This window comes from Gadus chalcogrammus, chromosome 19 (genome assembly GCF_026213295.1).
Source record: "Gadus chalcogrammus isolate NIFS_2021 chromosome 19, NIFS_Gcha_1.0, whole genome shotgun sequence".
Classification (NCBI taxonomy): domain Eukaryota; kingdom Metazoa; phylum Chordata; class Actinopteri; order Gadiformes; family Gadidae; genus Gadus; species Gadus chalcogrammus.
In genome coordinates, this window is record NC_079430.1 from 11,657,328 (window position 1) to 11,682,254 (window position 24,927).

Consider the following 24,927-nt stretch of genomic DNA (forward strand, 5'->3'; position numbering starts at 1 on the left):
AAACCAGCAGTGACAGCGAGCTGATTGGTCGAGAGGGGCCGGTGAGTGTGGACCAGCCAGGCGTGGTCCGGGTCCCGTCCGGACCGATCATGGGCTTACCGGCCACCCCTGCCAGTAGAGGTGAGGACCGAACAACACGAAGACACACACGACCAACCGTACCTGATCCAACCTGTAGGGAATACCTTAGGCTGGTGCTTTAGTTACTAACAGCTTTTGGCTGTTTTTAACTGCAATTCCCACAATTGTAGCTGATCCGTTACAGTTGGTGAAGATATGCTGTTGCTTCATCTTAAAGATCAGGAAATCCTAGTTTAGGGGATCCCCGGTAGCTCCCCGGGTAGAGAGTGTACCATGTAGGCTCAGTCCTGAACGCCACCACCTGGGTTCAAATCCTGCCCGTCGTCATTTGCAGCATGTCCTCCCCTCTCTATCTCACTCCTTAATAAAGCATAAATATGCAAAAAAAAAAATCATAGTTTACTCAGTCTCAACATTTTATAAGGACAAGGATATATACATTTTTTAACTTCACGAATGCCACTAACCACTCGGTTACTTGCACATTTCTGAAAACGAACGTTTAGGGTTGCTGGGTTGACAGGTTTGTGTATGCACACAGACAACCATTGTGAAGCAGGCAGGAGCGATTCAAAATGAGCCAAATACCCGAGAAAGGAGTTAAAATTTCGGTGTCGCCCACTCTATTTCATCCTAAACAAACCAGAAAGGGGGCTCAATGATCAAAATACTGGAATTGTCCTTTAATTTATTTATTTTTATCTTATCCTCCCTTTTCTTGCCTTATATTAGCTTAGCTTATTTTATTTTCTAATCTATTTCCAAGCTTAGCTTTATCAAGCCTGATTCATTAAGCTTAGTTTATCCTAGCTATAAAGAGTACATATTCATTTACTGCACATCTCCAGCTATCCCTCCTCATTCGGGGTTCTTGCTCCTCCTCCGTGTGTGTGGTCCCCCCAGACGTCCAGGGCGTGTCGTGGTACGTCTCCCTGGACGAGGAGGATGTCGAGCAGGAGCCCTCGCCCAGCGACCCCGGGAAGGGGCCCCCCCCAGAGGACCAGGAGCCCCTCTATGCCGTGCCCAGGAAGGACCACCAGAGGTTCACCCTGGACAACTTCGTCCTGCACAAGATGCTGGGCAAGGGCAGCTTTGGCAAGGTAGCGCCGAGGCCTCCCATACCGGGGCGCTTTAGTCACAGGACGTTGTTGTCCACACACAAACTAAGAGAGGCCTCCCATACCGGGGCGCTTTAGTCACAGGACGTTGTTGTCCACACACGATACAAACTAAGAGAGGCCGGGAATTCTCTGCGCCATTTTGAGAGGGCTCAACAGCATTGTAGCACTGTAAAAGCCTAAACCGACGTAAATATACCCGTAGCAAAGGTGGATGCTATGCACCATCTAGGTGGCTGCCCCACTCCCCCTAGGTGACTTATTTTGGGCTCCTCCAGATTGGTGTTAAAAAAAAAAAATTGGTGTCCAGATCTGGTTTATAGCAAAGGGGTGATGATGAACATGGCTAGTTCTCGAGTGTGTGTGGAGATGGCTGGTTTAACCTGTTGCACATTAATCAATCAATGTGCAACAGGCCAATCAATGTGCATATTGATCAATCAATGTGCAACAGGTGTGCTGCCTCAACCAGCCCCAGAGTCCAATCAGAGTCGGCCAGGTGAGGCTGCTTAAACCAGCCCTCATCCCACAATTCCATAACCTAGGCTGATGAAAACTTTGTCGTGCCATATCTCTCATGAGGGGCTGTGGCTGTTTTAAACACAACAATGTTAACCAATAACGATCAATAATTTCACAATTGATTACTAAACAATGACCAAAAATGAACTTCTACAAGCACAATAACTACCATTCCAGTGCTTCCAATGTGGCTTAACGTTGTACGAGCCCGAAAATAGATCTTATGATTCAGATCAAAAGAATAACGGTACAGAAAACAACCAAACAAACACAGCAACGCTGACAGTTACCAGAAATAAACCAAAGGGACAAACAACCTACATATTGGACAGTACAGGGATAAAGGCTCTCCTTTGTATGTATGTTTGCATGTATGTGGACCTATGGTTTAAAAAAAGACCCGTATTTTAGGTTAGGTATTTTCGGTTTCAAATCGTTTTGTTCCTCTATCGTTTATAAAACTGAGAATCTATCATTGACATTTGAAATGTACTTCCTGATTATTCCCCTCCATTCCTTCTCAACAGTCAACAGTCAACTCAACATTAACATTAACAATAGCACTTAGAAGAGGAGGAGACTTCATTCCTTATTCATTTCAAATTCATATTTATAACGTTGGTCTGCAAAGGGAGAACCAAACCCAGAGCCCCACAACCACCAGATGCGGTACACAGGGTTCTGTCGTTGGTCTGTACATGCTGACCAACCAAACACATGGCCCTGGGTCCCCCAGGTGTTCCTGGCCCAGCTGAAGAGCACGGGGCAGTACTACGCCATGAAGGCCCTGAAGAAGGACGTGGTGCTGATGGACGACGACGTGGAGTGCACCCTGGTGGAGAGGAGGGTGCTGTCCCTGGCCTGGGAGCACCCCTTCCTCACCCACCTCTACTGCACCTTCCAGACCAAGGTGCCATGTCCTATACAGAATAATAATCAGAACAACGTTCCACATCTGATCTCATCGTCAAAATACGCTCATCTGGTGTCGGATAAGCGGTTAATAATACATAATAATACTAATACGTTATGTAATTATAATAAATATGACAAATAACAGATTATTCTGACTATCCTTATGATGATTCTTATTATTTTTTTATAATGTGTGAAATGTGCAATTAACAAAACTACTCCTAAATCTTTTTTTCGCAGTACATTATTTTCAGTACTCACAATAGTTGAAGACTGTTGACTTAATACCTACTAAAGAGAATAGATGAAGTGGTTGCTGTGACCTGGGCCTGTGTCTTTGACATCGGTTCCTCTCCACACTTCCCCAGAGCTGTTTCCCACACTAGGCACTAGGATGTGATCTGACCACTGTTTCAACCCACTCTGTCTCTGCCTGTGTGTTCCTAAAAGGAGAACCTGTTCTTTGTGATGGAGTACCTGAACGGAGGGGACCTCATGTTCCACATCCAGAGCTGCCACAACTTTGACCTGCCCAGATCCAAGTACGTTTAAAGTGGCACTTAAAAATAGTTCTTGTACATTGTGTACCGTCTTATCCTAGCTATCTTTGTTGTGTACGGGGAATGGGTTAACCTAGTAATTGTAAGTGTTTGGCACATGTTTCTATGAATATCTTTACCGACAGTGATATATTGTTTGTCTTTCTTCTGACAAATGTGCTTATTGTAAGACGCTTTGGATTAAAGCGTCTGCTAAATGCCCTGAATGTAAATGTAAATATATTTACGATTTACTATGAAGCTTTTATCCAACGCAACACACAAGTGGGACTTAGCGATGAAAGCACACGGTCAAAATGAATAACGATTAATGAGTAAAAGCGTCAGTTGATGGCCGCGTACACATGTGGTTGTGACAGAAGCACAGAACCCCAGGCCGGTTCCCGTTCTGCTCTCTGATCGTCCCACGGCGCTGATCTTCACCCTGTCCCTGCAGGTTCTACGCTGCCGAGATCATCTGTGGCCTCCAGTTTCTGCACTCTAAAGGAGTTGTTTACAGGTTGGTTGGTTCATACACACACACACACACACAGGCACATACACACACACACACACACACTGTTGTTTGCTTTCTATATTTGCTCAGTATATTTCCATTCCTCCTTGTCTTGACTTTGCTAATAGACACTTGACCGCCCAGGGGCAGTATTTTTTATTTATGTTTTTTACTTATTTGGAGGACGTTTTATAATCTAGGAATAAACACGAGGTCATGACTCATGGTGTAGTAAACACCATCACACTTCTCTTCTCCCCGCGGACCACTTCCTGCTACTCTTCCTCTCCTCTGGTCTTCATCTCCCTCTCCTCTTCCTCGCCCAGGGACCTGAAGCTGGACAACGTGCTGCTGGACTCTGAGGGACACATCAAGATCGCTGACTTTGGGATGTGCAAGGAGAACATGAGCGAGGACGCCCGGACCGCCACCTTCTGCGGGACCCCTGACTACATCGCCCCCGAGGTGACCCCGTCATGACCCCGAACCATGACGCTGCTTGTTTATTCATGACTCAGGCCCCGTCGCAGGCTGAGGCCTTGTTAGGAGTCAGGGGAAAACGGTTGTTTTAGAAAAGATTTTATTAGCCTGTAGAATATGAACTATATTTATTGACGATTTGGATTTTATTATTTTCTTGTTAGTGTAAAAGTATTTTACAGTCTCAATATTTGTAATAACTCCATTGTGTGTATGTGCATGTGTGTGTCTATTTGTGTGTGTGTGTGTGTGTGTGTGTGTGCGTGTGCGTGTGCGTGTGCGTGTGTGTGTGTGTGTGAATTTGTTTGTGTGAGTGTGTATGTGTGTGTGTGTGGGTGTCTGTGTGCGTCTATTTGTGTGTGTGTGTGTGTGTGTGTGTGTGTGTGTGTGTGTGTGTGTGTGTGTGTGTGTGTGTGTGTGTGTGTGTGTGTGTGTGTGTGTGTGTGTGTGTGTGTGTGTGTGTGTGCAGATCCTGCTGGGCCAGAAGTACAACAGCTCGGTGGACTGGTGGTCGTTCGGCGTGCTGCTGTACGAGATGCTGATTGGCCAGTCTCCCTTCCACGGGCAAGACGAGGAGGCGCTCTTCCAGTCCATCCGCACCGACAACCCTTCCTACCCCCCGTGGCTGCCCAAGGACGCCAAGGACATCCTGGTCAAGGTCAGCGGCCACCAACCGACCGGCACTTTGTTCACCCCCCGGATGGGACGTTGTCGGTGACATGGCAGAAAGTACAGGATGACATAAGAATTTAAAAAGAGATTGAGAAAAATAACAGTCACACTAAAATGCAGAAGTTGCTCTGCTGTGCACCAAATGTGACTTGCTGCTAGGTAGGCTACTAGGTCATTTGTCTGTTTTTCTGCTTTTCTAAGAAAGTTGTAAGAAATATTGGCCCGAAATCTAGAAGCCAATCTAGCAATTGAACTGAGGATACATTCCGGAAATGTGAATGTGGTAATCATGTACCATGTACATGTGATAGTCAAGTGGTGTAACAGCAATACTAGTTGACAAACTGGTGATTGATGGTGAACTTTAAATAATTATAATAAACGCTACAAAAGTATTTACACTGTGACAAATGTGTTTACTTGTTGGTGTTTCCAGCTGTTTGTGAGGGAGCCTGAGAAGCGGCTGGGCATCAAGGGAAACGTCAGACAGCACATCTTCTTCAGTGGCACCGATTGGGACGCCATGGAGCTACGGCAGGTGGAGCCGCCCTTTAGGCCCACAGTGGTAACTACACCCGTGCTCTCCTACACACAGTGTGGTTGAAATAAGGGGAAACTTTTTCACCGCCAGTTAGTTTATTTAGGCTGATTTGTCGGTGAAAGAAATCGATCCACTAGTGACATCACAAAGATTACATTTACGCTTACGTTCAGGGCATCTAGCAGACACTTTTATCCAAAGTGATTTACAATAAATACATTTGTTTGATGAAAGAGAAACAACATATCGCTGTCGGTACAGCAAAGTCCATGGAACCAAGTACCAAGCACTAACACTTGATAGGTTAACCCATTACCCATAAACAACCAAGATAGCTAGGATAAGATGCTTCAAAATGCTAAGTACAATTTTAAGTGCAAGGATGTACTTACAGTAAGTGCATACATTAAATGCCAGGACGTATTTGTGATGAACGAATTGAGTCACTGAGCTGGCGGTGAAACAGTGGCCCTTAAGAAAGACACGGGCGCCTCAGTCTTTGACCCCCGACCCCTCTGTTCCCTGACAGAAATCGGCCAGCGACTGCAGCAACTTCGACACCGAGTTCCTCAACGAGAAGCCGCGGCTGTCCTGCGCCGACCGGGCGCTCATCAACAGCGTGGACCAGACCATGTTCAGGAACTTCTCGATGGTTAACCCTGGGATGGCCCGTGTCAAGGCATCCTGAACAAGGGGGGTAGGGATAGAGAGGGACATACCAAAGTCTGACAACCAGCCAACTTGGCCCAAGTTGTCACTTGAAGGTGACATATTATACCACCAGGTGTGAGTGCCTTACAAGCAGTTTTGAAAATCGGCCATACATCTAGGTGGACACGCCCACTTGGGATGTCAGAAGAGGCCGATTTTTCAAAACGGCTTGTAATGGCTAATTACACACACACCTGGTGGTATAATATGTTACCGTTAACTAACAATTGACTGAACCTGCATACCAGATGAGGGACAGAAGACCGGGAAAACTCTACACACCTCTGATGTCACGCAACGACAACGATGAATACCTAGCTTCTCCGATGAGATCTGTTCGAGATGAGGACTACAGTTCAAGAACATGAACAAAAGCTGTTTCACGATTTTTTCTGCAAAACTAAATATTCAAATGCTTTTGTAGCACTGTGGTCAGTCAGAATGTGTTTTTGCGTATTTGAAATCTAGGTGTTTTTAGTCTTACTGTTCTGTGGCCACCGATTCGTTAACGTGTACGGTGCTTAAAAATACAGAATCTGTGGTACCTCAGCGGTACTGTTTTGTTTACATCCTATGGTGTTAATTATGTTCAGAGCTTCGCACTTGATGTAAGGGTGAGTGGATCTGGGTACTGGAGAGGCTTTTAATTCTTTCTTCTAATGTGATTCCCGTATGATCATTGAAGCATTACGTAGTTGATTTTGTAGTTCTTTTTCTTGAGAGTTTGTGTCCGTATTCTTTTTAGGGAACTACTTGATGTTGGGAAAGTACTTTTTCAATGGCCAATAAATAAGTATTAACCTGACTGTAAGTCAGTCAATAAACCGAGCAATCAGATAAATCATTGCACAGGTATTAAGAGTAAAACAATTAATTAAAATAACTTAGATTAGGGAACACATGTTTTGCTAACCATCACCACCACGTTCACAGGTCTATTTTAAGCTGCAAGCAGAATTGCAATACTAGAGTAGATGAGTCATACATCACACTCTAAAGAAGCAGAGACACATTTAGAGATTATTTTACATTCATGTTTTGTTTATTGGGGGTTGCGGTCAAGCTGTGCTTGTGTGTGTGTGTGTTTGTTCCAGGTCAATCCCTGAACCTTTAGTGAACAGAGCATTTAGTGTTGCAGGATCTCCTTCAAAGTGATCAGACGTTCACACGCGCTATCCCTCTCGCACACACACGAACACCTCATCTATTACGCATTCAGGTAGGGCAAATAAAAACAAATGTACAAAGAAAAATCATACACATAAATATAACGCTATATATAAGGCTACAAAAATGAACCATTAATTAACATTAGTTATTGCAATAATAAGCATTAGTATACATTATTAGCATAGGGGTTATGGTTAACCATAACTCCATTAAATAATCCCCTAGTTTCAGAAACACTTAGGCATCCATTAGTTAACTGCATTAACTATTGTAAATTAACGATTCATTATTGTCCCCTTATTTTTAAAGGTTACCATATTATGTAGTCAATCATTGAAAGAAATAAAGCATTTTGCTAGTATGCAAAATTTGACAAGAGAATGAATATCTATTATGGCCGTTTGCCCTTATACATAACACCCATACACAGATATTTTCAATATTTGGCTTTGATGTTTTTGGAGGCAAACATGTCTCGGGTCTGCCTTAATATCAACAACTACTGTTTGGTTTACTGACTTAGGCAGTCCATTTCCTTTGAAGATGAAACAATGACAAATCCTTGAAAAAAATCCAGGTGCTTTCAAAACACCTGTAATGCCCACATGGATTTCATTCCAGTCAATGATATGAGCTGTTTATAAATAAACACACACACATACAGTCACTTTGTGACTAATTCAAAGCTGCGTGAAGTTCTGTAAATACTTGCCATACATGAGCGGTTCTATTCGCATCCTCAAGAGTTGAAGATGGAACGATATACAAGAGTAAAGATGAAGAGTAGCTCAATCCCACATATCTTCAGCCTGGTTTACATTTCTCCCGTCTGTGTGTTGCGTTGCGCGTGTGCAGGGACATTAAGTGTGATAACCATGGGGATGACTCTTCCCGCTTTGCATGTTGCCATGGTAACCAAGAGCCAGCATGGCGACCCGGCGTCGGCCCTCCTTCACTCGCCCGTCCGATAACATCGTGGCTTCCGACTTCCTCGGGGCTGCGCCTCTTTTCACGCAGAGCCGGTAAACGGTCGTTTCCTCCCCTTCCGTTCAGTCGGGCGGCTCCGTCGGGGGTGCTACTTCAGCGCCTCCTGCTGCTGGTGGCGGCGGTGGTGGTGCTGGAGAGGGAGGTGGCGGAGGCGGCGGCGGCGGCGACGCGGCTGAGCTGGGGGAAGTGCACGGTGGGCGTGCGGGACGTGGGCCCGTACAGGCCTAGGTTGCGGGCCGCCGCCGACTTGCGGGGCTGCTTGATGCAGGGGAACGGGGAGAAGAGGGGCAGTTTGTGGCCGGTGGAGGAGGAGGAGGAGGAGCCGCCGGAGGGGGAGGAGGAGGAGCTCAGGTCCGGGGTGGACGGCGAGGAGGGGAGGGGAGCCCTGCCGCTGGAGGGGTGGGAGGAGAGGTTGGGCGTGGAGGGGGAGGAGGACATGGTGGAGGAGGAGCAGGGGGCCGGGGTCGGGGCTAGCGGGGTGCTGCCGGAGGGCCCATCGCTGGAGGAGTCGGACCCCTTGCGTCGGCGAGCCAGGTGGGGCGGCGGGGGGGGCAGGATGGGCACCTGGGCTGGGGTCCCCTGGGGCGCGGTGGGGTGGACGTCGGCCGGGCTCAGGGGACCGGCAGCGTGGGACGCCAGGTCGAGCGAGCCGAGGCGCTCCTCGACTCCCCCCTCTCCTTCTGCAGGCTCCGCCTCCTCCCCCTCCCCCCCGGGGAGCGGGCAGCCAGGAGAGAGCGAGGTAGGTCGGCTGTTCTCCCCCACCTCTTCCTCCTCATCAACCCTACCCTCCTCCAGCCCTTCATCCCCCCGCTCCGTCTTGCTCCTCCTCTTCTCGTCTCCGCCATCTTTTCTCCTGGACCTCCTCTTCATCTCCTCCTCCTCCTCCTCCTCTCCCTCGTCCTCCTCCAGCTCCTCTGAGTCCACGAAGCCCAGCTGGGCACGTGCGCGGGCCAGGCTCCGGCGGTGTGCACGTACGTGCGCGCGCCACGGCGACCCGCCGCCCTCGGCGCCCCCCAGCGTGCAGGGCAGGCCCAGGCCGATGGGGGGGGCGCCGGTGCCGGGGGTCCTGGAGCTCCGGGGGGCGGCGCGGGGCTTCCTCCCCAGGAGGAGGTGGTTGACCACGGGGGAGGAGGGGTTCAGCTGGGAGGCCAGCACGCTGGTGGCCGGACACTTGTCTGGGAGACGGGAGGGAACGATTTAACACGATGAATGACTCATCATGAAGGTTAAACATACATGGATAGAGAAGGTCTGTTCAATATGAACACATACGGTGAAATGAGTCAAAGGGAGATGATTGCCCCATCCCATTTCTACCCCTTACCCCTTCCCCTTCCCCCTTCAAAACAAGGAGGAGGGGGAAGGGGTAAGGGGTAGAAATGGGATTGGGCCGATATATTCATTCACTAGATTGCATGTTGTTTTAAAAAAATAGATCCCATTTCTTTTTACTATCCATAGACGAGACAACAAAGGGGTATACATCGGAAGGATTTGCACTTGTCCGCTGGGAAACGCACATCCTCTCAAACGCAAATCCCATTAACAAAGAGCACCAGTCCATTCAGGCAGATCAGTTGCACGGAGGGAAGTATTTGGGAATAAGAACAGCGGTGCCAGTGTAGTTTCATAATGCAAGAGCTGAGAGGATCCCAGGAGATGACAGAGGGTTTACAAAGTACTTCAAGTCGAAGAAAGGAGGAAAAAACCATGGAGAAACAGGCTATGAAAAAAAGTAGTATTTTACATCGACGAGGAATCAAAGGAAAAATCCCCAGAGCACATGATCAAAGTCACTTTGTACATGACCACTGGAGCCATTTGCTCACATTCAATGTCTACATTTGTGCAGGATTATCATTGTAACTACGACCACAACGACCTTGTAGCCTGATTCCCCCTGCAGTTGTTTACTATTCATTTCCTGGGGATCTCTGTTCTTCATTAAGAGCACAATCCCAGTTTTAATAGGTTTAGCCTCGTTTCAGAATGCCCTCCCTGTCTCCAGTGGTGCATGTCCTACGTGACTTTGAAGGAGATGCACCCACAGCAAAGCTTCCCAGGTGTTAATTAGACGCTCGGAGACTCTGCAGTCAGTCTCTTCTTTAAAGTGGAACCGTCACACTAGGGGTTTCTAATACGAGATTGAACTGCTTCATATGTGTGATGTGATAGAAAAGAAGCGACTCCTGTTTCCCCCGAAAGTAACTCAAAGAAAAGTTGGACCACTGACAGATTTGCGTTATTTGGAAAAATTTAATAAATGGTTGAACTTTTTCTTCCGGGTTGAAGACCATTTCACAAGTTTATGAAGCAGTTCCCTTATATTAGAAAATAATGTAATGGTACCCCTTTAACAGTGGTAGAAATACTGACAGTAGTTATTAATGTCATTAGTAATGATTGAGTGAATGAAAGCAATCAAGAGTTAGTGGACGAAGCGGTCATGCCCTGCTGGACATCCCTAATTTCTCATCCCTGATTGGTTTATCCCCATTGTGATTGGTGCGACGGTTTGTACCATTAGTAGATAGCTGGGGGGGTTCCTGAGAAACCCCTGTTGCTGGGGACATTCTCATTTCAGGCCCTGAGGGTCACAAACCAACCAATGGTTAGTCACTTATAATCTGCTGCAGTTTACATTTGTGTGTATAAGTTCATGTGTGCTCCTCTCTCAAAGTATAGTATACTGTGTGCAGGCATATGTGTATACCAGCCTTTCAAATTAAAATATTAAGGAATATTTATTCTACCAGAAACCAACAACATATAGTTGAGATGGTCCACAACTGAAATGCATGGATGACTGAACATGAACATGACTTATCTCCCACAAGACTACCCACTTGTTCACGTGCACATGCACATGCACATGCACATGACAGTGATTCACATGGCCCATGCCATCGCCGGCGCACTAGTAGGAGTGGTAGTAGCAGTATTTGGTTTGACTGCTGCTATTGTACCAGGACTGATACACAACTAATATGCAACACTTCTGTATACCCGTGTGAATATATGAAATCCTAATTTCCAAAGTGTTATATTCATCTCCTCCTATTTAAGTGTTTTTCTTATTTGATCTTTATGTGACCAGCGCCGTTCAGCGCTCTTACTGCCGACTGTGCTTACTGACAGCTGAAAGCTTTTCCACAATGGCCCGATTACACCGTGCCGTTGAACCTACACGTGCCTTCGAACCCGTGTTGAACCCACACGTGACTAACCAAAGCTGAACCTGAAGCGATGAGCGACACGCTAACAGCTAGCCCCCGAGGCGCTAACAGCTAGCCCCCTCCCCCACACCCACCTGTGCGGATGCAGAGCTGCATGGCCTGCTGCTGCTGCCGCCGCTTGATGCGTGCGTACTGCCTCTTCAGCGCGCCGATGTCCGTGCTCATGCGCTCCGTCATCATGCCGTTGACCGCCGCCTGCTGCTGCTCCTTCTGCCTCCGTCCGCGGGCGGCTCCTCCCCTTCCTGCCAGCCCGGGGCCGACGAGCCCGCCGCCGCCGCCGCCGCCGGTCCCCACCGCGCCGGGGCTCAGCTCGCCGATGTTCCCCTGCCCCCCGTGCTGATCTGTGGGACGGAGAGAGTGGGTCGGGCGTGAGGTGCTGGTGGTCTATGGGGGTCTATGGTGGTCCAGCGACGTCAGGGTGGATACTATCAGTCAGAGGTCACTTACATTTTTTTATTGTGCTGTAAAAGTTTTACAAAAAAACCTTGGTGTGCGTGAAGTAAAACGAGGTATGGATCTTGGATAAGTGGTACAAACGACCCAATAAGATGCATCCACACTGCATCTGGTGTATACTGTATGTTTGGCCCTTTTCCTGACATGTACCGCAGGAGAGGTCGTACGGAGGCTACAGCTTCAGATACCGAACCACCAGGGCTCCAAACTACAACTTCCAACACTGTTGGCTAAATAACACTTCTGTTAGGGTGAAGGGTACAGCTGTTAAAGTCAAACATTTAAATGTTGGGCCCTGGGAGGCCATTTAGGTATAAACAGCATAGAAATGAAGATGTGTCAAACCATTCACGGGCTATATGCTGAGGCAGCAGAAGGTTATACGTGGACCGCCTGAGGCATGATGCTTCCCACTGTGCCACAGAGTTCACTTCTGCTTGGTGAATCGTTACAGCTGCAGTGTGCAAGTTTCTCAAAGAATAGGGTCTTAAATTAGATCATTACAGGGTTTTTTCATAGAGATCTGCAAAAAGGAAGGAACTGCTTGCTCATCAAAAACCTACGGTCAAGGGGGTGGGGTCCATTGTTCTTTGTGTTCCTCCTGGTTATTGTCCTCAAGTGATTAAATTCTGTTTTTGTGTTTGGATCACAGTGCATCACGACGTACATGCACACGTTGCTGTATTGATTTCTTTAACTGCAGCTCATGGCTTAAAAGAAAATCGGCAAACATGCTTGAATAGACAAAAAGTTAGAGGGGTGTGTGTGTGTGTGAGGGTGTCTGTGTCTGTGTGTGTGTGTGTGTGTGTGTGTGTGTGTGTGTGTGTGTGTGTGTGTGTGTGTGTGTGTGTGTGTGTGTGTGTGTGTGTGTGTGTGTGTGTGTGTGTGTGTGCTGACCTTTGAGGTGTTTCTGGTACCTCTGCACCTCGGGGGCCAGCAGCCCACCCAGGGGCCCCAAACACCCGAGGGCCGTCACTATAGAGTCTTCATCATCCATGTCAGCGTCATCATCGCTCTCTAAGCTGCCAAGTCCCCCACTGTGAAGAAACGACATCATCAACACCACTACGACATCCGCCAACAGGAAAACACATCCTCATCATCACTATCTCCATATTAGGAGCCCCACTGTGAGGAAACGTAGTCATCTTCATCATCGCCAGTAGCTCCAGTAAAGACCAACAATGCGAGACAACCTTTTGACCTCTAAATTGTCATCTTAACCTTTCGCGGACCCCCTCATATGTGAACGTTACGATAAAGATAAAGACACATTCAGTGGCTGAGCAAAGAGCGCCAGCGGCCCCTTTAAAACACAGCTATTACTTGCAAGAATGCCCGTCTGTTTAATTAGCAAATACTAATTAATGCAAAACATCAACAGTATGCATTACAAATGGGATAGCATGCCATGATATTAAATTCACTGAACAATATATTACAATTTATTTAGTTCAGTGATCGTTATTATTTGTTCCATTTTGTAAATCTGCATAATTCAAGAATAAAAATCCTACAGTGGCACACACCACACCCTTTACAACGAGAGCAACCGACTCATAATACATTTACAATGGAAAAAAGCAATACTCGATATCTACTTAGAGAGCCGGGGAGGTTATATGAACAGGAAGTGGTTTCCGAACCGACTCATAATGCAAACAGTAATATGAGTGACAGGTCCAAACCGCCTATACACCAAAGCGTCACGCCTTCCGGTTGGTTCTGCGGGTACATAGGGGGAGGGGTGGGGGAGGGGTGGGGGAGGGGTGGGGGAGGGGTGGGGGACAGACCTGCCGCTGGACTTGCCGGAGGTCGGGAAGGGGGTGATGTTGTACGTGTACTTCTCCCTCAGCTCCGCCAGCTGGGGGAAGGGGAATACTGCCATGGAGTACACCTCCTGGGGGAGGAGAGGGAGAAGGGGGGGAGGGGGGAGGGGGGAGGAGAGAGATGAGGAGGAGGAGAGAGAGCAGAGGACAGAAGGGGATGTGGAGATAGAGGAGTGCGAAGGGGAGGTGGGAGGAGGAGAGAGAAAGGGAGGAGGGGGAGACAGAGGAGTGAGAAGGGGAGGAGAGGAGGAGCGAGAAGGGGAGGAGAGATCATTTGCATATTTTAAAGCTGCATTAGCTGGTATCCCTACCACGAGGTGGTATAATGAGACTTTATAAACAAACTAGGCCACATTGAAACCTGTAGCCTTCTAAAAATGCCATAAGAAAGACTGGATCCAGTACTGCACCATCAGTGGTGTCGATTTGCTACAGAGCACCATGACTACAATGTAGGAGCCAATAGTGTGCCGGCTGTACCTGCATGAGGTCTGTTGAGTGGATGTGGCTGTGCTCAAGCATCTCCTGGGTGAGACACCCCATGGTGCTGTAGAACTCATCCGCAGACTGGCAATACTCTATCCTCCTGATAGGAGAGAGAGACAAAGGGAGACAGCAGGACAAAGAGAGGATAGTGAGAGAGTTGGTGGAGGGTGTTTGCGACAAAGACACTCCGATTTTTTGAGATTGTGTGGAGCTTAATTTATTCAAACCAATGTGATCTCTTTTTTTTCTCCACCTCAGTTAATTTATTGGACCAGAGTATCATATTTAGCCAATTTTTTTATTAACCCTTTTAAATAAGCCCAACAAAGCACAAAAATGGAATCCATCAGCCATCGAGTTAAATGAACGACCAAGGCTACCTGAAAAATAAACAAAAAGCCCTGGAGAACTACAAAATAACTACAGAAGAACTACAAAAATGGCTCCTAATGGACTCACTCTCCCAGCCTCTCCCAGATGGCCAGGGCCACGCGGAGCAGCACCTCGGAGCCCTCGAAGAACACCGAGTCCCAGATCTTCAGCACCGTGTGGGGGGGCAGGCAGGTGGCGAACATGGTGAGGAACCACTGCATGGTGAACACGTTGGTCAGCGGGGGCTCGTAGCTCCCTGGGGGTGGAGGGACATGGGAGAGGGAACGGGGAGAGAGAGAGGGAACGGGGAGAGAGAGAGGGAACGGGGAGAGAGAGAGGGAACGGGGAGAGAGAGAGGGAATGGGGAAAGAAAGAAAGAAAGAAATTAAGAAAGAAAGAAAGAAAGAAAGAAAGAAAGAAAGAAAGAAAGAAAGAAAGAAAAGAAAGAAAGAAAGAAAGAAAGAAAGAAAGAAAGAAAGAAAGAAAGAAAGAGGCTCAGGCTAGTGAAGCTAAAGTGGCCGTGTCATGATGTAACAAAAACATATTTTACATCTCAATTTGCTGCAAGACCAACACGACCCACATATACATTATGAGCCTTCATATTATAACATTTATTAAAATGAATATTTGATGTCGAGATATAGAGGATATTTTAGGACTCACAGCAGCGTGATTGATGTTTCTAGAATGCCTACCCCCCTCCCCCGTCACCATTATAGAATTTAAGCCACACATTCCTGCCAGTGTAGCCAGGGTGATTCTACCATTTAAACAGCAACAGTGCGAGTGTTGACCTCCAACCCACTTCTGTTTCACAGCTGTGCTAGAGAATGCCCAGTCAAACAGAGGGTAAAGGCAGGGACCTTATCACACACACACAAACACACACCTCCAGCTTCCTTGTTGGCAGCCTTCTGCAGATGGTGGAGGTGCTGGGACAGCCTGGGCAACTTCAGCCGAAGCAGGTCCCTGAAGACAGCCATGTCCACTGAAAACACACACACACACACACACACACACACACACACACACACACACACACACACACACACACACACACACACACACACACACACACACACACACACACACACACACACACACACACACACACACACACACAGTAAGATGAAAGGCTTTGAGACATTAATACAATTTGCAGCTAGGGCAGAGAATGTGCATACCTGAAAGTGCCTGCAGGTTGTTGGCAAAATAGTTCTCTGGCAACACCTTGTCAATTAGATAAATCATCACCTGAATTCAGAAAGAGAGAAATGGGTCATATTTGGCATTTGTATGCATATATATGCATTCCGATCATAGTTAGTGTGAGCGTGTGTCTGTGTGTGTCTGTGTACCTTCAGTGCGTCGCTCTCGCTGCCCTCTGTGACCTCCAGTATGAGTGCTGCCAGCACGTTGAAGCCTTGGCAGTAGCCCACGGTTTTATTCCAGCGGGCGTAGGCCAGCAGCACCCTCTTCAGCACCACTCGGTCCTGCTCCCCCTCCTGGCCACAGTAGGAACTGCAGCCGGTCCTGTGCAAGTCCTGAGAACAGATAATAAGGTATGCCAATATTATTTTGTTTGTATTAAAACGTTCAGAATTGTTGGAAATAAAGCTTAACATCTATTGAATTATCATCACTAGATAGAGGAAACTAGAAATTCCATATCATGGATTGTGTACATTACTGCATATACTAGTATTACTTCATAGTACCTTATGCATGTTCGACCAGCGGATAATGATCAGAAACTAATGCATGAAGATGTAACAGGTCAACAACAATCAATGCTGCACATAAAGAATCAACACTGTGTAACTTAAAATAGTTTATCCTTCTGAATTACCCCATGAAGTAAATTATTGGACGATTCATCATGTCACGGATGGAGTTGAGGAGAGTAATAATGGTTCCTTACAACTGAACGACTGACAGGAGACACTCTCATGTTAATGTGGAAACCACACACCAGCACGCCGCTGATCGTGACGTATTAGCACAGAGAGAGAAAAACAACAGCTGGAACTGGCTTTCCGTGACGCGGACAGAGCCGAACTGACGCGGAGTGGCTAGCAAACATCCTCCATCTTGTCTCCGTCACAGACACGTCAAGGCCAAGCGTGTTGTACACGACAAGAGCTATGCCCCATTCAGGTGAAAACACCCAGCAGGTGCGTTGGAGATCCATTGATTACAGCGAGGAGGATCTCCATAGCAACCCTCACAAAGAGCTTCCCAAACAAACAGAAGGCTAAATAAAACGATAGGAAGCCATTGGGTCTCTTTTAACTCAAGGGCCAATGACTAGCTGTTAGCGTCTGCTACCGACAGGCAGGTTCTTAGGGTCATCAGCAGACATGGATAGCGCCCCCCTATGGGCAACATTGTTGTTAATCACACAGATTTCTGAGCGCAAGTCATGGTTTGGTATAGACTCACAGTTTAGTGTACATAAAATACTTGCATTGTTATTAATTATAGTGTGTATACAATATACAACCCACCTAGTAGTCCAACAACAGTGTGATACATTTTCTGTATACATTAGAAAGGAGTCCTTCTATTTGCAGTGCGGTAACACTGTTCCAATATTTGTGTTTGTTTGTTTGTTTTTTGGGCTTTTAAGTATGCGTCTGGAACAACATCCTCCCACACACCCCAACACTTACACCTTAACCCTTGAGGAACACAAAGCGTTACCTTGACGATTTGGATGCCCAGGGAGTCATCGTCAGGGTTGCTGCGCTCGTTGAAGGCAAAGCGCAGCGTCTTCTCCCAGTCGATGGAGATGCTGTGCAGGTAGTGGTCGGCCAGGGTCAGCCATACCTGCAGATGGGAATATTATTAATGTTTGGAGTTAGTGCGTTTTATGCAGCACAGTATAAATGCTTTGGGAATGACTCAATGTGGCCAAGTCAGGAGATGAATACAACATTTTGTACAACACACGCAAAAAGGTCCTTATTTTTTAATGATATCATTTGGAAAATGTGTTAACATTTAAAGAAATTGGGGCTGTTTATTTCAAAACATTGCTCTAATGTGCTTTTCTCTGTACAGCTCTCAAATTTTACCTGTAATCATTTATCCACGGTTAAATGTGTTCGATTAGCGCAGTATAACGAAAGAGTAAAAATAGTGTGATAGGCACTGGTTTACGATATGGTTATAAAGGGCTCATTTTAACAGTCAAAATAATAGAAAGGCCTTAAAGCCACATGAGTTAAATACTTCACACAGCAGACAATGGAGAAAAGCCCAAAGAGTTTGCCATGTAATGTATCCTGAAGACGCAGCAAGAGAGTTGATTTGTGTTGTGTGCATTTGCGTTTCTTTTGTTGTGTGTAATTTACCCTTTTCCTCCACTCCTTAGGGATTCCTGTTGGCAGCCTGGCCACGGATTTGAGGGCATCGTACCACTGAGAACACACACACACACACACACACACACACACACACACACACACACACACACACACACACACACACACACACACACACACACACACACACACACACACACACACACACACACACACACACACACACACACACACACAGTGATTCAGGAGACGGATTTATGTCATGGGGGCCATTTTTTTACGAGAATATAATATTTCAACGACTGGCCAAGACCAGCCATGATAAATAAATAAAAACTCACTTGCTGGAATCCATTTTTGCCCAGTGATGGTTCAATGGAGAATTTGAGCCGAGTGTCGACTCCTGTAAAGTAAACAGCAGGTCCGTCTGGTCATTATCTTGGTAATAATCAGGAACACCTGTCGCACTTCTTTCATCAAAGGACCATATGTGGTCTTCCCCTTGAACGACACAGCTCAGACAGTGGCTCTGTGATGTAGCCATTTTATTTTCCTTTATGAAATATGCATAACATATTCTAAACGGATTGCCGTTTGTGCAGGTTTCGGTTTCTCCCTACAATAATATCAAGTAGCGTTGCCTGAATGCACCAAACATTATGAGATTAACTGTCATGCACATTCAAATCCCAAAGCACCCAAACACTCGCCAGAAACATAGATCTGGGTCACAGCTTAGAGACATCTGAATGTCTCCAGCAAATTAGAGTAAAAATCCCTTTTCGGGGTATTCAAATGTTCATCTGGGCCCCTGAAGCGTTTTTCCAGGAAGACGATATTGCAAAGCATCCCTATAGGGATTGGGTCCCATCGCTGTCCTTTACTGATTTCGCAATTCAATCGTCGGAGGACTGGCGCGCACGACATCTGCTAAATCACTCAATCATCCACAACTCACGGACAAATCTCCCAAAACTCAACGGAAATTAAAAATGTCATTCCAAGTTAAGAAGAAAAGCCACTTTGGCCAAAGTCCTCCTAACATTGTTGCGTGCTTGCCAGCCAACCATTTTATCTGAGTCTCCCTATAGTCATCCAACCAACTAAGACAATCTTTCAAGGGGCATTTAAACCCCCAAAACACCATTATAATTTTCTGTAGTCAATTAACCTGGGTATTCTAGACTAAACGTCTCGGCGGCGTTGTTCTGCGTCATATTGTGCCGTTGGACACCGGTGTGTGGCTCATGTTTACACTGTGAGCTAGAGCAGGATTACCACAGAAAGCCCTCCTACTTCCCTTTCCCAGATTAGAGCCATGCGACAGGACAGCTCAGCTACTTGGCTAGACGGGACCACCGTGTAGGGTTAAACATGTGGCAAAAGATAAGATCCATTGAGATGGTCCAAGGGGGGCATTGCTGACTCAGACTCTAATTCATAAATGAGTTGCCTTCATCATGCACTTCCGTTGCGCTTGCAGCACTACTAAAGGAACATCGTTAATGACCCGATTTCCGGTTGAGTGCTTCCTCTGCATGCTTGGATCTTCACCAAAATAAAAAAAGGTCATCTCCCCATCATCGAGGTACGATCATGGAACGCGTGCCCATTATAACTGTTATTATAAGTAGCCTGCATGCGACCAGGCTAACGTTACCAGTTTCATATCAAGATGTAGAGCACATTAACAAAATCCAGTTTAAACGGCCAGATCCGGCTGGGTCATGACTGTATTGTTAGTTCAGGCTACTAAAAGAACAACATTACAAATCCAAATTCAAACGGGAGGCATGACGACATTGACGTTCAAACTACAGGCACTAAACCTACAACATGAATAGACGCACGCACACGGGACACACACGCGTTCTCCTCCTCAGTCACCTGGCTCCAGCGTGCACAGCAGCCGGGGCGCGCTGCGGGAGATGCCGTTGCGTTTCTTGAGGACATTGCTGATGACGTTCCCCACACCTCCGGACCCCGAGCCCGCCTGCTGCCGAGACCGCACGTACGCCCTGGACCGCCGTCCCGCGGGGATGAAGCGCTCCTGCCTCATCGGTTAGGCTACGGTGTGTGCACGATCCACCATCCAATGTGTCCTCTGTGGTCCACGTTACGCGACTTTTTGGTGTTTTATAGTTGGATGTTTTTCTTACTGGAAGACGCCTCCATTCCTCACTGTTTTTATAGGCGAAATCGATCAACGCAAATGTCGATTAATAGATGTGATCACTGCTTCTCTTCCTGGTTGTTTTAACGTCAAACACTCCCTTCGTTGTTCAATGGAGTCCCTCCAGATCGCTCACAGACCATGTCATCCAAAAAATCGACAGCGATTAAGTGAAATCGGTTGTTTCCCCTTTCCGACGAGTAAATCAAGATCCCTGCAAGGCGGCGGGATCTGAGAAGCGCACACCTCCGTTTTGTCGTCACTACTCGGGGTGGGGTGTGGGTGGAAAGGAGGCGATGCGGTAGGGATGGAGAGTGATGCGGGGAGGAGAGAGAGAGGGAGAGATGGAGGGGAGAATGAGGTAATGGCGTAGACAAGAGACCGGATGGGCTTTATGAGCATCTGGAGCAGAGAAAATCGTTTTTTTAATTTTTTTTAATGCCTGTAATTTGTGATTGAGGGGACCAGGGAATTGAGATGGAACATCAGACTGTCCGTTCCATTATTTTCTCATTTAAATGTAATCATCCCCATTTGGTAGAACCTAAATTGCATTATTATATACGTCTACAGTTACAATTAAATTACTACTTAAAAGTAGCAGTTTTGGACGACATAGAAGAATATATTTTTACATTTAGATCGACTGGGGGCAGGACAGTAGCACTGGCTAAGATGTTCGACTCCCACCAAAAGATACTGGGTTTGATCCCCAAAGTCTGCAGTCTGTAGTCTGTAGGCATTCTTGAGCAAGATGCCTGGCCCCTAACCCCAATACCGCCATGACATGAATCTCTACATGTATACAAAGTCTACTATATAACAACAATAGTGATGAAACTGATTACTGACAAAATAAGAACCGAGAAATTGTGGATCTTGAAGTCTGGCGAGTGGAATCTGCCAACAGTTATCTGTACCCCAACAGCTTCCCACAATTCAAAAGCATATCAACTCAGGAATTAGAATAATTTTCAGTGACAGCCAAATGTCGAAAAAATAAATCTGTCTCACAGAAGCAGAGCTTAGATTGCATGAATGAGACCAACAAATGCAAACACTCCTCAGGAGCGCGTCCATTCATAACATCGCGTTTGTGATGACTCATCTGGACGGTAGAGGGGGGGGGGGCGTTACCCAAACTCCACCGTGTCACGTTTCCCTTACGTCGTTTCTGTGAGACGGCCTGCAGGCAGGCTGTGATGATGTCGCAGTTCTTCAGCCGTTTGTGGCGGAGCCGGTCGCGCCTCTTCAGCTGCCGCAGCAGCTTGGCTGACTGCAGCCCCGTGCGGTACTTCACCTCCTGGATGATGGAACACAGCTCCCCCGGGGCTACAGGGGACAGGATGGAGAGTGAGGGCGGAATACACTGAATCAAAAAGACAACCATTCTAATTGAGACGTGATCTAGGGCGGCATGGGGCTCAGGTGGTAGAGTGGGTTGGCTGTTAATCGAAAGGTTGCTAGTTCAATCCCCCGCTCCTCCTAGCTGAGTGTTGAGGTGTCCCTGAGCAAGGCACCTTGCATGGTTGACAGCTCCATCGGTGTTTGAATACGTATGAATGGGTGAATGTGAGGGAATATTGTAAAGCGCTTTCAGCGTCCACTAGTTAGAAAAGCACTCTATAAATGCAGTCCATTTAACATCTATCTAATCCGAACATGGCGGAAAAAGGAAGACAAAGAATCGGTTTTATTCATACGATGAAATGCTTGACGTTTTCTTTTTATTTGCTTCCCTAGGAATACATCAGTCTTCCCAACACTAGTAAACACAAAACACTTGCACTTCCTGTCCGTTCACCTCTCATGAGAACCACAATCTGTTAATACCGGGTCACCATGCATTCAGATGTTATCATGGGGCGTGTTCGGTGTGCAGCAAAGCATGACATAATGGCCTCTAGAGACTCTTTGTTTTTCCATGCTGCGGGCAAAACAGACCGCAGCCAACAGTCCTGTATCGCTTCTAATTGATCAATTAGTTTGGTCTTGGATGGGACCAATCGAATGGGTCTTCTCTGTTCAATCTGATAATTTTAGCTCTTATCTAAATGGACAAACCTCCGCTTGCATTCTCATCTTTCCAAAGAAAAATCACTTAGCCTGTTCCCAACATTACAACAATAACCAGCACTAGTATCCGAAGCGACTTGATAGGGACAGCTCAGTGGAGCAGGTAGGGGTGGGTAATACTGATCGAGGGGGCTGTGACACCAGAAATTGGGGAGCGAATCCAGAATATTCAGCTGGGAGTGCGCGCATATCAACGAATCCACGCTTTTCCTCTTATTTATGACAAAATAAAATATAACACACACACACACACACACACACACACACACACACACACACACACACACACACACACACACACACACACACACACACACACACACACACACACACACACACACACACACACACACACACACACACACACACACACACACACACACACACACACACACACACACACACACACACACCCTTCCCTGCCTAGTCTTCCTGTTGGACCGGCTCCCTTCACTGTGGCTCTAACCTGAATCTGTTAACAGATAAACAGCCATGTCACTCCTCCAACCTGAACTGTGCGCCTGCAGCTTGATTAGTTTATGTATTGGTTTCAAACCAGTTCAATAACAAAATGGTACTGGTTTGAACAAAACCAAAAATGGAAAAAGAAAAACGATGGAAGTTGTGATTGTCTAGACACCACACTCAGAAACACCAGAGATAAATGCAATGAATAAAAGCAATATGAATGATGAAGTTATTTATTACGTATATAAAGAAAGTCACCAGTAACTTCCAGATGCACCTTTGTTATTGTCACACTTTCTCAATATGTTATGAACCAGCTGATTGATCGACATAAATATTGACTGATTTGATAAATCAATTAAACCTTTAAGCCAGACTAAATAGAAAGAAATATGTTCAGTTTACAGATTGAGGAAAGCAAGATCTACTTGGGGTTCTGGTAATGTGATGTGTATTTTTGCCATTGTTCACGATTTTTTATAGACAGAAATTATTAGTTGTGAAACTATGAAAAATCCTCATTGGTTGCAGCCCAATCAACTGTCATCTCCACACCCTGAAATGCATCCTCAATACAATCAGCAAACCAAACAAAGCAAAACCAAAAAGAAAAGACATCCTGTTCAAACAGGAATGTCTTGACCTTTTATATTTAAGCTTCTGTTTCTGTCCATCAGGCATCAGCAAACCTCCATCTAACTCTCTCTCTCTAGGTCGTCCTCAGAACTACTAATTAACTACTATAACTACTTCAGTGGAGTACTTCAAAATAAAGTAACCACACTGTACCACATACTCACTATCAAATATAAAATTGAAAATATGCATGTCATTAAATAATCATAAAGACAAAATAATGTCAGGAGTGGGACTGCGACTAAAAATAATCAGAAACTTTAATGAACTTCCTTTCTTTGGCATTGTTTTAAGACACTGTAACACATATGACGACTTTACCTTTTTGTGCCAAATAGTTCATCTGGTGTCGCCTCGTATGTTTCTCCTGTAACTCCTGCAGGAAGTTTGATCCCGTGTTACTGCGACCCAGGAATGCTTCCGAACTTGACGCCTCTGTGGAGCTATCCAGACTGTCCACGTAACCCCTCTTCCCACCGCTGTACGTCTCATAAAGTTCCACCAGCAAGCCGTCCACTATGGACGCGCGTGGCCCTCTCGTAGTATCCCCGTAAAGTTCAAAATCATCACAGTCTGCGGTGTCGGTCCCGGGGATCCCGGGCAGGTCCGGAACCTGTTGCACGGGAGTTGGTGATGATGTGTCACTTGGTTGAAATCCGTTGGCGGACACCGAGTCGGTGGCGCGCCACTGCTGGAAAGCGGAGTAGCCATCGGAGAGCGACGTCGCAGAGTTGACGAACTCTCCGCTCTCGCCTTCTTCGGAACACACGCCACGGTCACATATGTCAAGGTCTAAAAGTTTGCTCGCACGGAGTGGCATCTGCGACGCCATTTTCACGTGGACAAAAGTGGCTTACTGTGGTCGGATCCTACTGTTCTCCACTATCTCCCTTATCATTGCGCCGTACAACTTGGCCATTCATGTAAATAGCACTCAAATTGAGGTACCGCGACTGCTTCAATGAGGATGGAGTTCCGGGTGCATTCCATTCCTGTCCTCGGGAGGTAGGGCAGCGTTTGACACACTTTAATTTCCTTCCTGAACTTCCAGACGCTGCTAACTTACGCCCCTGCCAGGCTCAATAATAGTCCAGCCCACTCCCAAAGTTTCGTCCCGTCCACCAAACTCCGTCGTGCGACAGGTGCAGCAGCCTGCAGGTGCGCGCGGCAGGGAAGCGCACTAGGAAACACATATTTAGACATGCCTTCATGACTAAATTACTATATTTTTGAACTATATTTAAATGATTCAATTTACTATCATTAACAAAGGATGTTGCGTAAAGGTATCTGTACCCAGGGCCGTTGCTACAATTCCTGGGCCCCTAGACAAGATTTACTGATGGGCCCCCCTGCGCTGAATTGTTGGGGGGGGGGGGGGGTGGAAGGAGCACATTGTTGACCGGGGAAAGCAATTGTTGACGGGGGGGGGGGGGGGTGTACTATGGAAGTACTATGGGCTGGTGATATAATAATAATTTAGAATAAACTTTTTTTTTTTTTTTTTTTTTTTTGTGGGCCCCCTGAATCGTCATCACCTTTCACCCCTTATCGACGGCCCTGTCTGTACCTATAAGTTAACCAGTTTCCCCATCGATATATCAACGATAGAG

General features: G+C 46.6%; 2 protein-coding genes across 2 annotated transcripts in view; one reads left to right on the top strand and one right to left on the bottom strand.

Moving 5' to 3' along the window:
- prkcq (protein kinase C, theta) overlaps positions 1-8,246 on the top strand; it is a 17,930-nt gene extending 9,684 nt beyond the window's left edge. The window contains exons 10-18 of the mRNA XM_056578413.1: positions 1-120; positions 985-1,181; positions 2,458-2,631; positions 3,087-3,178; positions 3,633-3,695; positions 4,019-4,157; positions 4,642-4,830; positions 5,281-5,409; positions 5,915-8,246. The exon at positions 1-120 is cut by the window's left edge and continues 4 nt beyond it. Of these exons, the coding sequence (XP_056434388.1) occupies positions 1-120; positions 985-1,181; positions 2,458-2,631; positions 3,087-3,178; positions 3,633-3,695; positions 4,019-4,157; positions 4,642-4,830; positions 5,281-5,409; positions 5,915-6,073 (1,262 nt within the window). The 3' untranslated portion in view covers positions 6,074-8,246. The remainder of the gene's footprint in view (positions 121-984; positions 1,182-2,457; positions 2,632-3,086; positions 3,179-3,632; positions 3,696-4,018; positions 4,158-4,641; positions 4,831-5,280; positions 5,410-5,914) is intronic.
- On the bottom strand, positions 6,272-24,473 carry tbc1d30 (TBC1 domain family, member 30). Its single transcript, XM_056579000.1, has 15 exons — positions 23,636-24,473; positions 21,302-21,466; positions 18,303-18,364; positions 17,992-18,057; positions 17,339-17,464; positions 15,994-16,179; positions 15,820-15,889; positions 15,525-15,623; positions 14,720-14,888; positions 14,255-14,360; positions 13,739-13,845; positions 12,843-12,982; positions 11,564-11,830; positions 10,775-10,840; positions 6,272-9,428 (listed from the first exon to the last, which is right to left on the bottom strand). The coding sequence occupies exons 1-15, from the start codon at positions 24,144-24,146 to the stop codon at positions 8,347-8,349; spliced, it is 3,222 nt and encodes a 1,073-aa protein (XP_056434975.1). The 5' UTR covers positions 24,147-24,473; the 3' UTR covers positions 6,272-8,346.
- Positions 24,474-24,927: the final 454 nt, after the last annotated feature.